The 22,016-nt window shown below is 36.7% G+C and overlaps 4 protein-coding genes across 6 annotated transcripts in view; 2 read left to right on the plus strand and 2 right to left on the minus strand.

Annotated features, from left to right (window-relative positions):
- The window catches only part of LOC116299039 (galactosylgalactosylxylosylprotein 3-beta-glucuronosyltransferase 3), a 26,329-nt gene that overhangs the window by 3,932 nt on the left and 381 nt on the right, over window positions 1–22,016 (minus strand). The gene's annotated exons all lie outside the window — the stretch shown is intronic.
- LOC148912123 (small integral membrane protein 12-like) lies at window positions 150–894 on the plus strand. The gene has a single exon (XM_089028164.1). It carries the CDS (start codon window positions 294–296, stop codon window positions 612–614), a length of 321 nt encoding a protein of 106 aa, XP_088884290.1. The 5' UTR covers window positions 150–293; the 3' UTR covers window positions 615–894.
- LOC116299034 (ubiquitin-like domain-containing CTD phosphatase 1) overlaps window positions 2,726–22,016 on the minus strand; it is a 19,714-nt gene continuing 423 nt past the window's right edge. Inside the window, exons 1-8 of one of the 2 annotated variants that reach the window (XM_031707659.2) lie at window positions 9,180–10,298; window positions 8,169–8,260; window positions 7,994–8,085; window positions 7,263–7,378; window positions 6,334–6,569; window positions 4,899–5,012; window positions 3,879–4,006; window positions 2,726–2,847 (exon numbers count right to left, since the gene is read on the minus strand). In XM_031707659.2, coding sequence (XP_031563519.1) covers window positions 2,832–2,847; window positions 3,879–4,006; window positions 4,899–5,012; window positions 6,334–6,569; window positions 7,263–7,378; window positions 7,994–8,085; window positions 8,169–8,260; window positions 9,180–9,354 — 969 coding nt within the window. In that variant the 5' untranslated portion in view covers window positions 9,355–10,298 and the 3' untranslated portion in view covers window positions 2,726–2,831. Of the gene's footprint in view, window positions 2,848–3,878; window positions 4,007–4,898; window positions 5,013–6,333; window positions 6,570–7,262; window positions 7,379–7,993; window positions 8,086–8,168; window positions 8,261–9,179; window positions 10,299–22,016 lie in introns of those variants that run through there. The other variant, XM_089028163.1, reaches the window with a different exon arrangement.
- LOC116299033 (dual specificity protein phosphatase 1) overlaps window positions 10,459–22,016 on the plus strand; it is a 19,506-nt gene continuing 7,948 nt past the window's right edge. Inside the window, exon 1 of one of the 2 annotated variants that reach the window (XM_031707658.2) lies at window positions 10,459–10,543. Coding sequence is in view for 1 of the 2 variants with exons in the window: in XM_031707657.2 (XP_031563517.2) it covers window positions 16,547–16,566 (20 nt within the window). In the remaining variant the exon portion in view is untranslated. Of the gene's footprint in view, window positions 10,544–16,357; window positions 16,567–22,016 lie in introns of those variants that run through there. The other variant, XM_031707657.2, reaches the window with a different exon arrangement.

The raw sequence follows: 22,016 nt of genomic DNA on the forward strand, positions 1-22,016 counted from the left end.
TATTAAGTGCGGGAATCTTTTGTGGTCTTCCCTAAATATTTTATTATAAAAAATTCTTTATAAGAAATAAAATTTAAAAAATTCTTTTTTAATTAGAATTTGGCTACCTGTGGAAGCGGGGGATTGAGAGCTACAATCGAGCTACAAGGTTTTCTTGCATAAGTTTAGCTAAAAGTTTCAACTTTGTTAGTTTGAAATTTATATTTTTGGACTCAGATTTGTCCCAATAATTTCGATCAGAAGGAAATATCAAGCAAGTGGATCTTTGGAGGATTTTTTTGTGATTAATCGCGATGGTTTGGCCGTTAATTATGGCTGGTGCCAGAGCGTATGCACCCTATCTCGTGTTCCCCTTTGCACTCACTGTAGGAGCCATTGGATATGTATTTGAAACACGCTTTAGAAATCAAGACAAATGGCAGCAGAGTCGAGAGAGCACCCTTGAGGAACGATCAAACAGACAATTGGATAACTTACTCGATAAAACAGAGGTTGACAAGCTACAGTATCGCCAAGGAGTTCCCAAGACTATATTTGACCGAGATCAAGGGTACAAACGAGGTTTTACTGGAAGATCTATGAGAGTGGATGACACAGATAACCATGAATCCTAATGACTGTATTTATAAATAAATTCTTGTCATTACTATAAACCTGGAGGCAAAGATCTCGTCTTTATTACAGTTTTAAACTGCTCATGGACAAAGACAGGCATTAGAGAGATTTTTTTACTGGACATTTTGTAAAATGAAATGAGAATTGAAGAAATTGTTTGGAATGGGAATTTGTGTGTTAGTAGAAAACATTTCTATTTTTCACCTTATAGGTGAACTCATTGATTGATTCACTCCATTTCAATAAACCCTTCTTGAATTTCCTTGAGTCATTATGAAATGGTGGTTGGACCTGTTATAAAATACAGAAAATCAATGAACACATCAAGTCCAGCCTAGAATGGGAGCCCTTTTTCATGCTCGCTCAAGTGAATTCAGGAAAGACCAGGCTGTAAGCCATGTGGGATGGGCTCGGAAATCATATAAGAACATGCGCAATAGGTAAATTATGAGCCTTGTATGAAAAGACTGAAGAAGAGTGCCAAATGGGTCTTTCACAACTTCAAGTCACGTAAAAAAAGAGCCAGCTTAACTAGAAACCGTGGAAAGGCCATTGGCCCTCTTCTTCAGTTGTTTCATACCCGGGGGAGGGTACTCCCATATATGAACCATACGGGGATGATCTGCTGAACAGGGTATGGTTTTTCGAGCTTCTTGTCATAAACAGGGTATGCAATTTCACTCAAGGTCCAAATTCTTCATGAGTTTCTTGTCATACTCAGGATTTCTACTTTCATATTGACTGAAACTGGTTACCATGGTTGTAAAAAAATGATACGTGAGATGACATGATAATTGAAACAGGAACTCAGTGCAATTAATTATATCTTTTGTCATAAACAGGGTCTACAAATACGATTTTTTTTGTCATTAACAGGGAACCCCTTTAAGAATCCCAGCGGAACACCCCTACCCAAATTCTGGCGGAGTACCCCCCCCCCCCCCCCCCCGGGTTTCATACAAGGCTGGTAATTTACCTATTACGCATGTTCTTATATGAATTCAGGAAAGGTCTATTTTGACATTTTTTAGCATTGTCAAAAAACTTGTCATTGCTAATCACTACAGTAAACAGCAATAATACATCACTGATATCACTAATATGATTTTATGTTTACAGGGATTTTCATAATTTGACTATGATATCAAGCTAGTATGACATAATGTAATTAATTTTGAAATTTGAATGTTTAATAGGTGCTTGAATTTTATAATGTATAAATAGTCTGGAAAGTTAGGCCAGGGTGGTAAAGGGGAGGGAGGTACGAATCATGTTTCCTGGAAAATATATTGGTCAAATCACATGTCACAAAACAAATTTATGGAAATAGCCATTTCATGATTCACAAAAACATAAAACTGGTGGCCGAATCACATTTCAGGAAATCACCCTTTCACGACGAAGAAGGTTTTGGTGGACGTCAATCACAAGGCATTTCCATAGCATTGTCGGTAAAAAACTATAAGGGCACGTGCCTATAGAATGTCATGAAAACACTTTGATTGACGTCCACCAAAATCTACTTCATCACGAGAAAAATAATTGCTAGAGGGCGATTAGAATGGCTGTAAACCCTGTTAGTTTAGTTTAGTTCATTAATATTTTGTCAATAGAAAATAACGGAGACTTTAACACAGGGCAACGCCCCAATTGCTGTTCAGCCCCTTAGCAACTTCAGTGGTCTAGTGAAGATGGAAAACCACCCCTAAGAAAAATGATAAAAGATGAAAGGCGTACTTGTATTTATGAGTAGAAAGAATGGTGCATTGCCCCCAATGGCAGAGACCCCTCATTGTACAAAGGGTGGATAGCGCTATCTGACGGATAAATCTTCATTCAGTGGATAAGTCAATGCTGTTATCCAATGTATTTATCCACTGGACAAGATTTATCATGGCCCGGCTGTATGAAGGGTGACTAGAGCTATCCAGTGGATAAATTCTTATCCAGTAGATAAGTCGATGCTGTTATCCAATAAATTTATCCACTGAATAAGATTTATTCATTGGATAGTGCTATTCTCGCTTTGTACAACCAGGCCCTGACAGATAGTGCTATCCACACTTCCTACAATCGGGCCCTACTGGACATGATATCTCAAACATGATGCTGGAATTAAAATGTGTGGATTTAATCAAGATATAGTGTCAATATATACAATTAATGGATTGTGTCAATCCACTGATCTTTCAACTGGTGTATCATCATTGATTGAGTCATCTGGATCTGTAGCTGAAAAAAATTAAGAGCAAAATTTCATTCATAGTCCAAATTAATGGTTTCCAAGCATTCCCAAGAGAGTCAAGAGACAAATACAATTGGCTGCCATTTTGGTGGCATAACAAAGGGAGTTAATATGAAATCCTTTGCTAAATACCACAAATATGGCAGTGCTGATGATGTAAGCAAATAATAACAGCATTTTGTTGGATCGCTCAGAAATAATCTGTAAGACAGTACTTGAATGTTTTGCACTAAATAGTATAAAATAGTGCAAAGTCTATAATTGTTTTTGATTGTTTCATCACTTCTATTTAGTACTAAACAGTGTGTGTGTACTACTATTAATATAATATTTTAATTTGTATTTAATATTTTTATATTCTTAAACGCGCATTACATGACATCTCAATGCTCTTACAATATATGTGTAAAATATCGAATTATAACATGCTGAGAGCCTGACATCACCCCAACTTGCAAAATAAATACTGTTTTATGTATTACTTAAAAGCCATTGTCCGGGGGAAGTACTCCCATATATGGACTATATGGGGATGATCCGCTGAACAGGGTATGGTTTTTCGAGCTTCTTGTCATAAACAGGGTGTGCAATTTCACTCGAATTCCAAGTTCTTCCTGAGTTTCCTGTCATATTCAGGGTTCTACTTTCGTATTGACTGAAACTGGTTATATTATTATGGTCATCAAAAAAACGATACGCGAGATGACATGATAATTGAAACAGGAACTCAGTTTAATTATTTATATCTTCTGTCATAAACAGGGTCTACAATTTTGAGTTTTTTTGTCATAAACAGGGTACCCCTTTCAGAATCCCAGCAGATCACCCATACACAAATCTGGCAGAGTACCCCCCCCCCCCCAGGCCATTGTCCTTTATATTAAAGAAAATTACTGAAAATTGTTTGAAAATTTGAAAAATTAATTGAGTAAAATTTGGAGCTGTAGCCCATCCCCTCCCCTCAAATTTACAACAGTAACTTTCTCAGATTTGCAAATTGTAAAAAAAATATATTTACCTTTCCCAGTACTTGTGATTCAGATATTTGAAGTCATCCAGTTTTGAAATGTCTTTTAAGTATTTTTTCAGTTTTAAAAGCTCCTTGTCTTTGTCTCTGTTAAAATGTGCTTCACGAAAAGGTCGAATCTGGAAAAAAAATCATAGAACATCTTTACTTCAATTTAAGAGGAGGGGGTGGGGTGTGACAGTGAGTAAAGTGCTATGGACTATTTTGATGATGCAGCAGCCATCTAAACAAAGCAAAGATGATGGAAAATATATAGACTGCGAGCTAAGTCCCTCTATTTCCCTTGGTCACTGTCCGTCTGTCTGTCCGTGTCGATTGGTCGAGGAAGATTGGTTACGAGTCAAAAGTCCCTGGGGGAGGGGGCTGGGGAGAGAGGGACGAAAGAAAAATATTCTATATTCTATTTTTCTTTCGTCCCTCCCTCCCCAGCCCCCTCCCCCAGGGACTTTTGACTTGTAACCAATCTTCCTCAACCAATCGACATGGACAGACAGACGGACAGTGACTAAGGGAAATAGAGGGACTTAGCTCGCAGTCTAGAAAATATATAGAGTTTCATGTTTTGTCTTTCTTTTATGAGTAAAGGTGATTGATGTGCCGCTGTCTCAATTCATCCAATCATCGTCATTACTGAAGAAAAGCTTTATTTTCCACCTGGATGCCCCATTATGTCTTGCTATCAAAAATGACCGATGTATCATCAAAGTAGTCAGGGTACCCCTAGCGACCAGTGTGCATTCAACTCTTAATAGCACAAGACCTTATAATTGAATGACATAACAAGACGTAACGACAGATTCTTGACAAGCGATGTCAACAATAAATGGAAAACTAGTCAAGAAGTGGTTTTTCGTTTATTTCTCGCTATTAAGAAATGCTATTGGAGCTTATTGTGTATTCTCTCACAAAATGTAATAACTTAAAAATCAATCTTCATAGCAATTTTGGGGTACCCTGATACTTTAAGGAAAGGATTTTTCCTAAATGTGTCACATCTTATGCAGGTTTTACCTTCAATCCACATTGAGGATTCATTAGGAAATTTCTTCTTAAGTCATCAAACATGATTGTGTTTTTGTTAGAAAAGCACTTGTACTTGCCCCAGATAACTCCCAATGGCTTTGTCTAAAAAAGTATTAATTTATATTTCAACATCATTTCATTACTCACTTCTTAATCTTTGGAGGGGGGGGGGGGGGGGGGTCGGGGTCTTTGATTCTGAAGGACTCACAATATTCACAATTTGCAAGGGAGTTGAGTTTGACTCTGGGATTTGATTGAAACACCTTGATTTGGTGTTTTCTTCAAGTTCTTTGGTTTTCCTGATCCCTCCACAAAACACCAAAATTCCAATTAGATGTGTGAGTTAGCCATGCCCTGACTTAGATCAGCCCAGAGGTTGTTTCAGTTTTGATTTGTAAATTAGCCATGCCCTGACTTAGATCAGCCCAGAGGTTGTTTCAGGGTTCAATCTGTGAGTTAGCCATGCCCTGACTTGGATCAGCCCAGAGGTTGTTTCAGGGTTCTATCTGTGAGTTAGCCATACCCTGACTTAGATCAGCCCAGAGGTTGTTTCAGTTTTGATTTGTAAATTACAGCTGTAGCTATGCCCTTACTTAGATCAGCCCAGAGGTTGTTTCAGGGTTTGATTTGTGAGTTAGCCATGCCCTGACTTAGATCAGCCCAGAGGTTGTTTCAGGGTTCTATCTGTGAGTTAGCCATGCCCTGACTTGGATCAGCCCAGAGGTTGTTTCAGGGTTCTATCTGTGAGTTAGCCATGCCCTGACTTAGATCAGCCCAGAGGTTGTTTCAGTTTTGATTTGTAAATTAGCTATGCCCTGACTTAGATCAGCCCAGAGGTTGTTTCAGGGTTTGATTTGTGAGTTAGCCATGCCCTGACTTAGATCAGCCCAGAGGTTGTTTCAGGGTTCAATCTGTGAGTTAGCCATGCCCTGACTTGGATCAGCCCAGAGGTTGTTTCAGGGTTCTATCTGTGAGTTAGCCATGCCCTGACTTAGATCAGCCCAGAGGTTGTTTCAGTTTTGATCTGTGAATTAGCCATGCCCTGACTTAGATCAGCCCAGAGGTTGTTTCAGGGTTTGATCTGTGAGTTAGCCGTGCCCTGACTTAGATCAGCCCAGAGGTTGTTTCAGTTTTGATCTGTGAATTAGCCATGCCCTGACTTAGATCAGCCCAGAGGTTGTTTCAGGGTTTGATCTGTGAGTTAGCCATGCCCTGACTTAGATCAGCCCAGAGGTTGTTTCAGTTTTGATCTGTGAATTAGCCATGCCCTGACTTAGATCAGCCCAGAGGTTGTTTCAGGGTTTGATCTGTGAATTAGCTGTTCCCTGAATTACATCACCCTAGAGGTTGTTTGAGGGTATCGATCATCCCTTGAATGAAAATAAAGAGATAATCCTTCATTTCCACATTAATAATCCTTTACCTCAATCACTCCATATTTAGGAGCCTGAACAGTAATCATTGCACTGCTGTCCAATAGAAAACATATCTTATAGTTTGGATTATTTGTTACATTCAGTTCTTTCATTTTGGCCTCAATCCACTTCATACTTGTTGCAGACCAGATAATGATGTTGTAATCTTCAAAAGCAGATGTCAAAAACTCATGGAGGTATGGACGCATTAGTTCGTATCCATATTCTGCAGACGATTTGTGGTCTGTTGAAGAAAATTGGCAAAATGTTAATTCAGTGGTTTGAATAAACACAAACTTGGGCATAGCGAGGGCTTTGTAATAGAGGGTGTTATACATTGAGGAGAGGGGGGACTCCGAGGTATTGGATAAGCATGCTAGTAAGAAATTTTCAAAAATACCTCTGAAAGATACTGTGAAGTAGTATCATTCTCAACCAGGGCAGATTCAGGAATTTGTTAAGTGGGTGTCCCAAATAAAGAAATGTGTATAGAGATATATCGAAAATGATTCTTTTGCTTCAAAAAAGCTTAGGTAATTATGGCATTAGGGGGTTGTCTGGTGCATTGCAGGACACCCCTTGAATCCACCCCTGCTCGAACAAAGGTTGAGAAATAGAGGTTGTTTGGCAGTCAGGATGTCTGAGAGCAAAGTTTTTTCCCTATACCCAGATCATAGTACATAAGTGACTTATTTACAGTATTTTTTTCCAATTTACTTTTTGTCTTGTTATGTATCTATCATTTTTTTGATATCCCAGGATTACCAGACTATGGTCAAAGATAGAAAATACCGCCTCCTCCAACAGCCAATCAGAATGCACACAAAGTTTAGGGTAGCAAAAAAATACATATCTTTATTGCAAAACTTTTCTACACAATTTCTGTACCCATTTTTCCCCTTTCTATTTGCAAAATTAATTTAAAAACGATCATTACCAAATAAAGTGTAGTCAACATCAAGAACAAGTAGTTTCTTGTTTTCGTCTGGTTCATTGAGGACATTGATCTTGTAGTCTGATACTCTTTTGGCTATTTTGGACAAATTTTCTTCTCTGAAATAAAAATAGATGAATCAGTTGAATCATGCAATTTTATACAATCCTGCATGAATGATAGAATGGAGCAAATGAGTGAATGAATGGATGGATAAATGGATAATGGATAAGTAATGAATAAATAACGAATAAATGAATACTAGATAAAATGAATAAGTGAATGATTGAATGAAAGCAAGAGTGCATGAATGTATGAAAAGAATGAAGGAAGGAAGGAAGGAAGGGAGGAAGAGAGGGAGGGAGGGAGGGAGGAAGGAAGGAAGGTAGGAAGGAAGGAAGGAAGGAAGGTAGAAAGGTAGGAAGGAAGGAAGGAAGGAAGGTAGGAAGGAAGGAATGAAGGAAGGAAGGTAGGTAGGAAGGAAGGAAGCAAGCAAGGAAGGAAGCAAGGAAGGTAGGAAGGAAGCAAGGAAGCAAGGAAGCAAGGAAGCAAGGAAGCAAGGAAGCAAGGAAGGTAGGAAGCAAGGAAGGTAGGAAGCAAGGAAGGTAGGAAGGAAGGAAGGAAGGAAGGAAGGAAGGAAGGAGGCAAGGATCCTAGCAAGGAAGGAAGCAAGGAAGGAAGGAAAAAATGAAGGAAGGAAGAAAGGAAGGAAGGAAGGCTTATGAATGTCCTACTTGTTTTCCACCATTACTTCATCTTCTTCAACATCAAAATCATTGACAACCTCATTATTAACCAATTCTTCTGATGGCTTGAGAACATCTGCCTAAATATTTAAAAAAGCATAAACTATCCTATTCTACCTAGAATTTATAAACTCAGGATATGAGATAGATATACAATACATACCAGTTTTTCTTCTCTTGTGCCCATCATCATGATCTTATTGTTTGGCTTCAGGTTCAAAGCTTTTAACTTTGTGTTTTCATCTGGTGATTTACCTGTGTAATAACCGGGGTGGTAAGAGGGGTCTGGTGCACAGTTATTGACTATTAGCAACAGAGAATCCAGACGTGAGAGGCAAGTACTGTACTACTACTCCACCCTTGGCAGGGGAAATATTCAAGGAGGTTAGTTGGGTGTGTGACTATAATCACCTTGATATTTGTACATAAAAAGGTGATTATAACTGAGAATGTTTATCCGGGTAAACTTTTACTTAGTTTGCTTAAAGCTTTCAAATACTAAATATTATTTAGTCACTTTTAGATTCCTTTTTTAAATCATTTTCCTGCCTTTTACTGTAATATTTCATATTCTACCAAGTTGAGCTCAGTAGTCAATCAAAATTAATCAGTTGCTAGCTTTTATTTTCTTAACTCGCAGCAGTAAGAAAACCAATAGTCCCCTTCACAGTTCCCTGCGCCATCTTGAAAGGTAGCCGTGCCTTTGCATTGAAACTAGATGAGTGGTGAGCTCACAATGATAGAGACGTGAATAATTGTCCAAGGTGTTAAAAAAGGTCTTTATCATTGCCAGCTCAATCTTCCTCTTGCTTTAATGCAAAGGCACGGCTACCTGTCAAGATGGCACCAGGAACTGTAAAGGGGAGTATTAAACAATGAGTTGTACAAATCTTTATTTTCACAGAATATCAAAAACTAAAGTAAGAGTTTCCTGTGGCATCGCAGCACGGCAGTAACCCCCTTCTAAAAATCCTAGTTAAGGTACCCAGCTGTTGTCAACAAAGTTTTACTGCAGTATGTTATTTTAAAATGAGTCTTCAAAACAAATAATTTAGCGTAAACTATATCTAAAATAATACAAAACTACGAAAAAGTACTTACTAAATAGTAATCAAAAGTACTTTGTTACTAGTACTTTTTAAAAGTACTTTTTTTGCAATCCAAATATTTTTACCTTTAAATTTTAGCCCCAAAAGCTTTTGTCTTGCAGGAAGTACGCCAGTCTTGTCTTTAATAACGTCTTTAAGTCTTCCAATAGTATCATTAGGCTCAAGGTTATCGATAACATAGTCTTTTCCGCTCCATTTTATTGTAATTGATGGAATTTTTTCTGAGATTCCGTCCGCCATTTTTGTTTTTAAAAATTTATTTTTGTTCAGAACACAGGAAACCCAACAGTATTGATTTCAAAATCACTACCAAAGGGTGCCCAAGCTTGGTTTTCATTGAATGGGGAAAAGGGGGAAAACATCGGTGCAAAGGTTACAAATAGGTTACAAAGCTTCTGGACATCTTCTTAACATTTATTTTACCATTTTATTTTTATCAAGAGTTTTCTTATTCTTTTTTTATGGGGGGAGGGGGGTAGGGTGAGACGGTTGCGTGACAAAGGTATCCCATGACAACTATATGAAAGTCTCCTTTCTTGCTCCTTTCTTAAATATAATAGTTCCTGATAGAGTACTGTTCTGATAACATTTGGCTATCCAAATTTTTAAAATGCCACTAATTCAAAAGTTTATTAGATGTTTTAAACCACTCTTCATAAAACGTTCATTTTATTTACAACTATCAATTCGTACGTATTAAAAATTGACTGGATTACACATATTAGCAGCCATTTTGTCTTTGACAAAACTGTATCGGTCTTAGTCAGAGAGTATCGTGACCTTTTTTTAAGAAAATTAATATGAATTTAGGCATCAGTGATATTTACAAAAAAATATCTCAAGAAGTGTATTATTCTGATAGCCAACTTGCCAACTTCTCGCCAATAATGAAACTACCAGTCCTACGTGATGAGGTTGTTAAACAAAACTCGCTGACAAACAACTTATTTTAAAAAACAAGAACAAAGAAACAAAGGCAAAGTTTTTTGATTTGAATCAATTAATCTGACGGGGGCTGGCCCTGGTGTCATAATGCATACTGGTACCCGTCTGACACTGGCTGGCTTTTCATTGATTTAATGGAGCCAAAAATGGAACAATTAACTCATTCAAATCGACTTTTTTGAACTAAATTTTAAAATCAAAGTTCATTTTTGTGAAGTTGCTTTGAGACTGTTGCATTTTTAAATCGCAGAAGCTTTAAATTCGATTATTTTTGGCGGCTCAGATGATAATACTACATGTGACTGGCAAGGCTGGCAACAATAGAGAGTAATACAACCGGCACCTGTTTTTGTCGCGCTTTCTCTGACCATCCATTGTCACTTCCGGTTTTTGTTTGTCTCAAGCTGGATCGTTGTTATCTTCGCTCAAAAGACAATGGTCTCTGTTCTAAACATGCTGGACGTCGACTGAAGCTCTATTTAAGGTAAGAACTAGTCAATCTAAATGTTATTAAATGAACTTTATTGTTTTATAAAATCCTCTGTAAAAATACTTCATAGTATTTCAGTGAGAGTTTTACTTAATTCAGACTCTAACAAAAAAGTTAAAAAAATACTATTACAGTTCATAACCCTTTCCATCCCATATTGAGTTTAAAAGTCGATATTTCCTGCATTTATATTCTGATATTGGTTCAGTGGTAAACAAGTTCGAATTCATCAAGCTATTTAAAAGTAAAAAAAAAATACTAGTAACTATGAACGCATTGTTATATTGATGAGTCATGTCTTACACAGACAAGTGAATGGATCAATGGATGAGTAATACGTTGCGATATGAAAAAAAAGCGCGCGAACCTGTTAAGATCATGTGGTCGTCACTGAAGGGAGCCACGGTGTCTGACATATCTTAGCCTCTCCTACCATTTTCGAGAAAGAAGAAGGAAGAAAAAAAAAGAAAAAACTAATGATCAACAAAAGTCAAATATCCGTGCTCCTTTGCATTTCTTTGGTAGCATTTACACGAGTTAGTTTCAGTCATTTTTATTAGAGAATCCCTGTTAAAATTCATATTGTTTTACAGGACAAGTTATAGATACAAGGAATTCCATAAGCAAACTTTACAAATAGTATTAATGAAGCGATAATGCTTTTCATATTTCAATAATAAGGAATAATTTGAATTTTCACGCATTCTAAGAAGACGTTATCCCATTTTTTCATCATCATGTCTAAAGTTGTGTCCATGATTAAGATTAAACAGTTCTCTTATACTATTACAGCTTCTATTATCTTACAAAACAACTTTCTCATTGAGGCCGACTAAATAACAAGCATGGCCCTGTCAAAAATCACGAGGTACATGATTTGCATAAAAGGCGGGAAAGTAAAGGCTGGTAAAGCGGCTGGGTTATTCAGTGCACGACATATTTCAGATTTTTCTTATCCATTTTTTTCCTGGATGAAAAAACAATTATGAAAAAATTTTAATTCCAATATTTAGTGTGATAAGCAAAGAAAAATACGAAAAACTACAAAGCTTTGATAAACAGTTTACATTCTGTCCGCTGCAAAGTTTTCAGTAAAGCGGGACGAATTTGTTGTCTGCCCGTACGTTGCCTTCGATTAATTCATTAGTTTAGTAACTGAAATACTTCGAGCTAAGTACTCATTCTGAATCCACTAAGGAGGGAAGCTCTACAATGACACAGTATTTTAATATTTCAAACCGAATACAAGACAGTCTATTAAGCACGTGTTGTTCCTATGCCATTACAATGTTCGCTGACCTCAATTATGGCGAATCAGAATAAAGATACACGTGCCGACCCAGCGTAACTCATTAAAACTTAAAGAAAAATCAAGGTTTTTATATATAGGAAATGGATTCTGATATTTGCTGGTTAATATGTTAAATATAAGTCAATGCAAGAAATAAGATTTTTTTCGGTGGCGGCCATGTTGGATAATGCAGCCGGTAAAATTGTCATTCAAAATGAAAATAAATGAAAAAAAGCATGGAAATCCAAAACTCCCCGCAATTTGCAGGCTTTACATTCCTTAGAGAGCTATGAGCTAATTTGATTATAGTACAATTTGTACAAAAGGACAAGTCCTTGTTAAATCGTGTAGGGTGAAATACGAGAAACCGTGCACACGGAAGTGGCATGATCATTTGTGAGCATCACCCAACATGGCTAGCATATTTACTCGCTTTCAAATAAGTATCATGTATCTCATTGAATAGCTAGTAGAAGGGTTGTGGCAGCTGTTAACTTCAGGTAATTTAGGTTTCCTGTCAAAGGTCAACAGTTTAAAAGGTTTTTTTCTCAGTACAATCTAAATCCTTGTCATTCTGTCGTCACTGAGGAAGAGAAAGGTGTTTCCGACATGGGAGCAGCATTCGGATTTTTCCGTATAATATCACAAAAAAATTACAATCCAACAAGCGATACCATAAACTACTTTGAAAGTTAGAAAGTAGTGAGAGATGGAATCAGAAATGATTTGTTATACTATATTTTTTAGGTTTTTTCCATTTTTAGCTTTTGCTTTTTACACGTTCGGTCGGTTCACTTGCGCTGTATCTTAACCAATGTTGGGTTTCTTATTGTCAGTTGTGTTTTTTTTATTCTCCTTCTCCTTCTCCTTCTCCTTCGTCTCAGTCTTTTTTGCTTTTTCTATTTCTCCTTTCTTCTTCTTCTTCTTCTTCTTATGCAACAGAATTTTAAGAATGATTTGTTTACTGATACATGAATATGCTTTATGAATATGATTCTAGCATATCTACTTTAGTAACCGAGACTGTTTTGACAGTTGGAGATCTACTCGTAGTGTCCTGTTTTACATACCTCTTTAAATTAACCTAAACATTCAAACCACCAAGGTTGAACTTGTCTAGATACGTGATGTAAAAAGAATTTCAGATTGGATTACCTGGTTATATAAGGACGAGTAATCTATCTATTTCTGTGCATTCAATCCTGTACTTAGTTGTGAACAAGGCTAAGGTAGGCGGGTTTGGGTTGTACTTGGAGGTACAGACCTAAGTAAGGACAGTGCCCGACTATTAACTATTATTGCTACCTGTATCTAAAATCCCACTTTGTTCACACTGAATCTTTTTAATTTGGAAGCTTCAGACCAACGTCAAAATTTCGAGACGTCAGTTTACAGTACGTCTTTATTCCAACACCTCTTCATCACATAAACGCTCACATAAAGTCCAACCGTCGATTAACCTATGCTGACTTACTTTTGAGCTCATCAGAAAACAAATGGACAAAACATTCTGTTATCGACATTTGATTAATTAAATACAGCGAAGAGGATAAAAGAAAGACCTCCCGGTTCGAAGGCCTCACCCAGCACTTTACACTTGCCCAGCCCAGCCATCTAGCCAGAACTATGACATCTCATCCTTAACTCACTTTACGAAATAAAAATTTTGTTTGTGAAAAGCATTTAACAAATAATCTAAAAAAAAAACCTAAAAAGTACCCAGTCTTTTTACTCGAATCATGCGAATTTATGATTATTTTCGCGGTGTGCCTCTGCAAATAGGCGACGATTTGACTCCCCGTACGGCGAACGGAAAGATTAAGCCACGAAGGTTTATTACGTCCAATCCTACCTTAGGAACAGAATAATCTAGCACAGTTATGATTGACATTCAGCAGGGATGGCATGTTTATAAGCAGGAGGGTATTGCCTGAGGGATGATGAATGAATATTTTAGTCCTTGCCATTGCGATGGCAAAACTTTCAAAAACTTTCGAAAGCAAACTCTTTCCTCTTCCTTGAAAAGTATTCCCCCTTTATTCTCGTTTATATAACTTATTCTTTAGTCTATAAACCGCTACGTTCATGACTGGTACTTGAAATTTTGTATTTACGCCGATTGAAACGCATACAGACGTACCTTGCGACTAGAAAAAGGCCTCCAACGTGCTCCGTTCTAATCAGAATACCTTAAGAATTTTACGAGCTACCTTGAACGCGGAAGCAATCGAAGAGTCTCACCTAACGATGCATGAGTCATCATCCCCGCAGCCTCAGCCCTCAAAGAAAAAAACAAGTTTTTGTAATCCTCTTATAACTTTTTGTTTTTAGTTGTGTAATTGTGTAATTCCTTCAGTTGGCGTACTGAATTCCTTGTGTAAGTTTCTGCCAATTATTCTAGCCATCTTAGTAACAAAACATGTAACTGTCATATATAACAAAACCGGCTATAGTAATCCTCTTTACTTTTTAGCTTTCCTTCTGTAATTCCTTGTGTGAGTTTCTGCCAATTATTCTAGCCATCTTAAAGATGTTATATGTAACAAAACATCAGTGTAACTGCATTCTAGCCATCTTAAATATGCTATATGTAACAAAACATGTATAACTGCCATATGTAACAAAACATATAGTAATCTTTTTAGTTTGGCTTGTGTATAATTCCTAGTCTAATTTCCCTGCCAATTATTCTAGCCATCTTAAAGATTCTATATGTATATATATATGTGTATATAGGAATGAATATTCCTCCGCAAAATCGATTAACCTGGGGGGAAGAAACTTCGGTGAAGGACCTCGGCCAACTGTAATTTGAATAGATTCAATTTATCAGATGTATACTCTTTTACTCCGACGAAGGACTAGCGTCCGAAACGTCAGTAAGTTTTTTCATCTTTTCACGGTGTATAATTTACCTTTTCATCATTACTGTTTCATTAGAAACACCGACGCAGCTCACACTAGTTTTTAGCTAGTTATATCTTTTCATCAGATGTATATTATGTTCGGTTACGATGAAAAGCTTAATTGTCTTTATTCTTGTGTATTACTCCTCATTCAATATAGACAGTGAACAATTTAATCATAGGACCTTCTTGAAATAGAAAACAATGGAATTTGCATGAAATTGTGCTATTTAGTATTACTAAAGTTTCACGGTTATAGAGTAACCACAGTATTAAGACGGAGAATGTAAATTACTACCTATCCAAAAAAGACATTATCTACTTCTGAAACCATAACTAAATTTCTAAAAATCTGAAAATTTATTCACTAGCTTTATTATCTTGATTAATCTGTTATTAATGTATCTATTTTTGGTTATTCTAAGTCAGATATAACTTATCAGTAAGTTATTTACAAGTAAGATGAAAACTCAATGACACTTTTTGTATTAGTTTATCGTGGATTTAAATCATTGCTGCCATTTTATTTTTTCTTTCCCCACTCGTTTTAGCAAGCTAGTAAAATAATTGCATTAGTGCATTTCATGTTCGGATTTCAATTTTATCGCATGACGACGACAGGTCGCATTAATGTCTTATATAAACCAACTTGTTCACACTTCTAGAAAATCCTATCAAAAATTAGTTGACTGATATAGACAACCACACCCACATCATAATTAATGAAGTATGAATGTTGTCTGGGTTGGGCCTGGTTTGGATGGTTACTCCCCAGCCCCGTATCCCATTCCCTAGTTTTTATGCCAAGTATGCCAGTTTTTAGCCAAGTATGGCTGGCTAGCTAAGCCTGTAATTCATTAGATGAATGTAGATCAAGTTCAACACCACCCCTAGAATTTACATCTTTTATAAAATTATAATATCGATGAGTTTATTTTGTGGCCTAAAAACTGGCATGTTTTTTAAGTCAGATGTGCTTACGTTTTTGGCGTCATTTTTTGCGATTCAAAAGGCGAATTGTTAAATATGGTTTGGATAGACAACAACGGAAAGTCAGTCAAGTAAGCTGTATCTGATAGCCAAACCAAACCGACATGTACAGTACCATACAGTTTAACAAACCCTCAACGACTTCTGGAGCAAGTCCGAGTCAGGGCACGGCTAAACCACAGATCAGGGCACGACTCAAATCATAGATTGTACCCTGAAACAACCTCTGTGCTTATCAAAGACATTGCACGGCTAACCCCCTGAAAATGAACCTCAATGTTGATCTACTCATTGCACGGTTGACTCACAGGTCAAACCCTTAACTGATCAAGCCGGGGCTGATCAAAATCGGGGCAAGGCTAACTAATAGAGCGACTATTATGACAAATCATTTTTCAAAACCTTAAGACACTGGTCAATGGGCTAGGCATAGTTAATAACTAGTATGGGCTAGGTCTGCTAAAAGTCCACTTCCGTCTTGGTGGCGAAGGGTTGGCCCGGAAGTCCAGAGTGATATCAGTCATCGTCGGTATATCATTTCCCTAATTCACACTAAGGTCACAGTAATGGCTTGTATTTATAGAATGTAATCGGATTTCTTTGCCAAAACTATAAAACCAAGCCTGACCATCGCTATTCAATTGAGTCAGTGATTCAGTATAGAAAGTACGTCCACGAACAACCAAGTCCTTCGGAGCAGACAAAACGGGACCTTTACGGAGGTAAATAACGGAATATTTTTGGCGTCGAAACTTGTTGTATTGTACGAGGGCATGTTGTGAGAGAAGCTTTATCTGAATACTTACGACAATGAAAGCTAAAAAGTCAAGGTACGAGATAAATATTTTATTTTTGAACTGATAACATTCAGAAATAGTTTATCCAAAATAATATTCAGGTGTAAGAAAGTTTCAGAACGGAAGTGGGAAACATTGCATCGAATCTCAACTAGTTTTGCTTCTATTGACGATAGTCGTTTGCTTCTTAATTTATTTTGCAAAAAGTTGAAGATTTTTATATCTTATTTAACTCAATTTATTTTCACAAGTGACAATTTACGAAGCATACAGTTAAGAAACATTTATCATCAATTCGCGTTTTTCTTTCTGCCGATTCTATTTCTGTTGAAGTTTTCTTAGTTTACTTTAAGTCGACAAAGAAAGTTCAACTTTTTCTATTTCTTTTATTCGTTTTCAACACAATAAATCCTCTATCTTTTTATTAAATACAAGCAAAGTCACTAATAGTAGAAAATGCAATACAGTACTGTATATATAACCCCCCTGCCCGGCAGGGAGTAGATTGTTCATTGCTCAATACTAAACCGCGTGATTTTTCCGTGGTTTAGGCTTGGCCATACATACATAACAATCCAAATATGTTAGTAATACCAAAGTAAGGCATTTTTTTCTAAGTTTTCGAAATTTAAAATATTTCTAATAATTTGCATTTTAGTTTACTGCGGGAATGTAAACGGTTTCGTTATCAACGGTGTTAACTTGCTCGGCGGTAGAGACTTATCTCCCTTGTTGACACTAATGATTTCATTCCTTGTCTTCCTTCATTAGCTTCTAGTCTAGAATGTCGGAAGCAAGCTAAAAGCAAAGGTGTTAATCAGCCCGGCCTAATTTTTACATACAGCATTCTTGTATTTGGATCAAGTAGTTAAAGTGTATACACCTACTTGCAAGAAGGTTGTCATACAAGAATAGAACATTTGTAATTTAGTAAATTAGTGATTTAGTAAATTTACTGATTTACTGATTACTGATCGGTAAAAAATCACTAATTTACTAAATTACAAATGTTCTATTCTTGTATGATAACCTTCTCGCAAGTAGGTGTATGAACACGAAAACATTTCATCGTTTAAAATGTATAGTTTGTTAGTAATAATAAATATATCGTAACGAAATGAAAGCTTATTTCTTGAGATACGTGAGAAAATTAAGCCCAATTTGTGACGTCATTTTGTTGACACACTCTAGTTTCGGTGAGTAATGTAGTAAAATAACAACAAAAGGCATATACTATTCTGCTTCATTTGATAGCTTACGTAGTACTCTTCAAATGTTGGGAAACTGAAAAGTGTACTACCTGAAATTAAGATTCTACATTCAAACATATTTTGCAACTAAATCTGGAGACTTGTAAACGAAATGACGTCACAACTTGTGCTAAATTTTGAATTTCTAGAGAAATACGTTTATGAAACAAAATTAACTGTGGTATTTTTAATAATGCCAATAAACTACACATTTTTAAAGTGCATATGACACGAAAAAATTTTAATGTTAAGAATGTGTAGTTTATTGGCATTAATAAGAATATCACGGTTAAATTTGTTTCAAAAACGTATTTCTCTAGAAATTCAAGAAAATTTAGCACAAGTTGTGACGTCATTTTGTTTACGAGTCTCCAGATTTAGTTGCAAATACACAAAATATGTTTGAATGTAGAATCTTAATTTCAGGTAGTACAGTTTTCAGTTTCCCAACATTTGAAGAGTACTACGTAAGCTATCAAATAAAGCTGAATAGAATATGCCTTTTGTTGTTATTTTATATGAATTACAATTTATATTTAGTGCATTACTACCGAATCTAGAGTACGTGTCAACAAAATGACGTCACAAATTGGGCTTAATTTTCTCACATATCTCAAGAAATAAGATTTTGAAACAAATTTTATTGCGACATATTTATTATTATTAACAAACTATACATTTTAAACGATGAAATGTTTTCGTGTCATATACACTTTAAGATTAAAGTTTTTTCGTGCACTTTAAGGATGTCTCATTCCTCCCTAGTCTCCCTCGCATCCGTTTTTAGTGTCGGTCGTCACGCAATGATTACTCGCAATACCAAGCGCAATTTGAAATATTTTTTGTTGTTTACCACATTAAAACTTACTTAGTTTATCATGTACAACCTATCTTTTCAGATTGTTTGCGAGAAATAGTTTCGTTATTTATCGACTAAAAGATTGATTTATTTCGGTACTCCTTTATCTTTCCTCCCTTTTTTTCTCTTCTTCTTCTTCAGTTGCTATGAACTGAATCTCTTTCTCCAATAATAAGGGACCGGTCATTATTTAAGTCGGGGGGCGGGGGGGGGGGGGGGGGGGGGGAGGGAGGAAGGGAGGGGGGGGATTGGGAGGGAGGAAGGGGGGGTGGGGGTTGGAGGAAAAAATGGGGGGGGGGGGGAGCCTCGAATTTTTTTTAGTGGAACAAGGGGGGCCTTCAAAGGTCAAAAGGAGGATTGAGAGGATTAGGAGGATTTTTTAAGCGATTGAAGGGGGTACCCGAAAAACATCAATGCTATTTTAGGTAGGGGTCTGGAAAATGTTTGGTATCAAAAACACTTTCTCCTCCACCAGCCCCCTCCCCTCCCCTCCGACTTAAATAATGACCGGTCCCTAAGCAATGCCACGCATTGTACATTGAAAAAATATTGGATCAAGATCAACAAGCATCAGTTTTCCATGACTTTTATCACGCTTCATCTCACTTAATTACAAGAATCTGCTTGCTTTTAGGCTTTCTTGTCCATGTATGTCCATTTTTAGTTTTTCTAGATTTCCTTTCATGTTCTTGTCAAGGAGATCCGAGAAGAAGGCAAGCCTCGAGTGGTGTTGAAGAGTGATTGATAATACTCATCTCATGGCACTTGATTCTATAATATCAAGTAGCTAAGCCGTTCGGCTATTTTAGGAAACACGACTTTTGAATGCCTTTTCTTGATGGAAGAATACTTGATCCTAACACTAGAAAACTATTGGCAATCACTAGTTTATCTCTCATCCTCAGGCTAGTTTTGATTGAACATACAATACTACATCAAGACTCTTCATAAAATAGATGAGCTTACCCTAGAGCTTTGGCGTCAAGCGTTATTCTCAATGATGACTCATGCGTTGACGTGCTTTGCCGTTTATTAAAGCATTTATCGTTTAGCCTCAAATGCTCGTGTTTTAGGTAATCAGGGCACGTGATGATTATCAAGCTTCGTTTCTTGGGAATCTGTGCATTTAGACTGATTTTTTAAATTGTTTTCGACGATTAGCGTAGGAAAAACAACCATAAACTAAACGACGATAATATGATAACCAAATGCCAGAAAATATATAGCAAAAAATAATCAATATCATGCGCGTGTACGCTGCCAAAAACAGCAACAACAGCAGCAGCAACAGCTTAACAGCAGCAGCAACAGCTTAACAGCAATGTCAACAACAACAGCCACAACTACTACAACAACAGCCACAACCTCAACAACAACAACAGCCACAACAACAACAACATCTACTGCCACAACAACAACAGCCACAACTACAACAACATCCACTGCCACAACAACAACTACATCCACAACAACAACAACAACAACAGCTACACACAACAACAGCCACAACAACAACAACAAAAGCAGCAACAACTGCGTCAACAGCAAAAGCAACAACAACAACAACGGCAACAGCAGCAACCACAACAGCAACAACAACAGCAACAACAACGGCAACAACAGCAGCAACAACAGCAACAACAACTCAGTTTAAGTTGTTAGAACAACAACAGCAGCGACAACAACAACTTAACAGCAACAGCACGAATAATAATAACATAAGCAGCAGCCGTAACAACTAATGACCGCAACAACAACAATAATGACAACTACGGCATTGAACAAAAGCAAGAGTAACTTCAGTGAAAAGTAACTGATCTCTTTCTGTATCAGTTAAAAATTCGCTAAAACAACTCGAAGCCAATTCGTGAGTTATCGTTAACTAAAAAAGCGTTTTACGGATTAATCCTACATCAGGATTAAAAACAATTTCCGATTATTATCTCATCGACAAATCGAAAACGAAAAAAAGCATGTTATTGGAGTGAGATCATCGCATTTGTATTAGTTATTGAATCCGGTGGATTGATATTATGTCAAAGTACAGATTAACCCGGCCAGCCAATAGCAGGTAAATGATTTTATAATCACGAAGTTATCCATGCACGTCTTTATATAATTAAGTTTCGTGTACTTTTGCTACTGACATAGAGAGAAGCGAAGAGGGTTTGAAGACGTGTCCTAGAGGCTGTTTCAAGTGTTCGATAAAATGGATATAAGAGAGAGATAGAAAGAAGAAAAAGAAAAAAAGAGAGAAAAGAGAAAAGAAGAAGAGTAAAGAGGGGAGTAGAGAAGAGAAAAAATAAAATAGTCCAGAAGTTTTTTCGGGGGACGATAAAATTGATATGAAACTAAGCCAAGAAGCAAAGGAGAGAAGAGAAGAGAAGAGAAGAGAAGAAAGAAAATTTAAAAATCGAGTTTAAAAAATGTAAATATATATATGACGAAAAGTAAATTATCGCAATAGCGTGTTTCATCACGTTACTTCAGTCCTTTCCGGAGAGGAAAGGTTAGCTTCCTTGCAAAAATGTAAACAAATAATCATGTTTCATCTGGAAGTGTGAGAGTTTGTGCTAAAAGACATGATTAACTAACATAACAACAATTGCTGAGTCAATTAGTAATTCTGTACGCAATACCTTAAACTCGACTGTCAAAATCATAGTAGGGATCGACACTCGAACAATTTCCTGAACTTTGTACTGTTTTGAGTTCGAATACACTGAGTGATCAAAATAAATCTTATTACTCTGTCAATATAATGATAATAATATCAATATACCTAAAGGCTACACTTGTGAGGATATTTCCTGAACTTCCTCTACTGTTTCAAACCCTGGCTCTAAACAGAGCAAGCCTTGAGTTCAAATACACCGAATGATCAGAATAAATCTGATTTCCAATCGATTAGCTCAAGGGATGATTTGATTTATACATGCATTTTTCTTGTTCGAGTGATCGAGTGTGTCCTCTAATACATTGTATGAATGAAACATTGACGAAATTCAAACCTTAAGTTTCACTCTATGAAGTACTAGAAACAATCAGTGAAGATTCATTTCACTTTACAGTTTCGAGTTTTGAACTGTTACTTTCAAAAACGTTTTTTTTATTCCCAATTAATAAGCAATATAACATATAATTAGACATCTTTATCAACAACCTTAGTGGAATACAAATATCGCAGACAGAAAATCTGGCGCGAGTACTATGGTTGGCGGAATGGTGCAAAATTCAACGAATGTTAACACGGTCAAAATCAACAAATTATTTGTATTGTAAGCGTTTTAGCCTTGGGGCAACCGAGGAGGGCGTGCAGGCGAGATTCGTATCGACGAAAATCCCACGTCCCAGGCGTCGCGACCACTGACTAA

The sequence above is a fragment of the Actinia tenebrosa genome, unplaced genomic scaffold (genome assembly GCF_029948245.1).
Source record: "Actinia tenebrosa isolate PJP-AT-01 unplaced genomic scaffold, QUT_ActTen_1.0 PGA_scaffold12__29_contigs__length_12842862, whole genome shotgun sequence".
Taxonomy (NCBI): Eukaryota; Metazoa; Cnidaria; class Anthozoa; order Actiniaria; family Actiniidae; genus Actinia; species Actinia tenebrosa.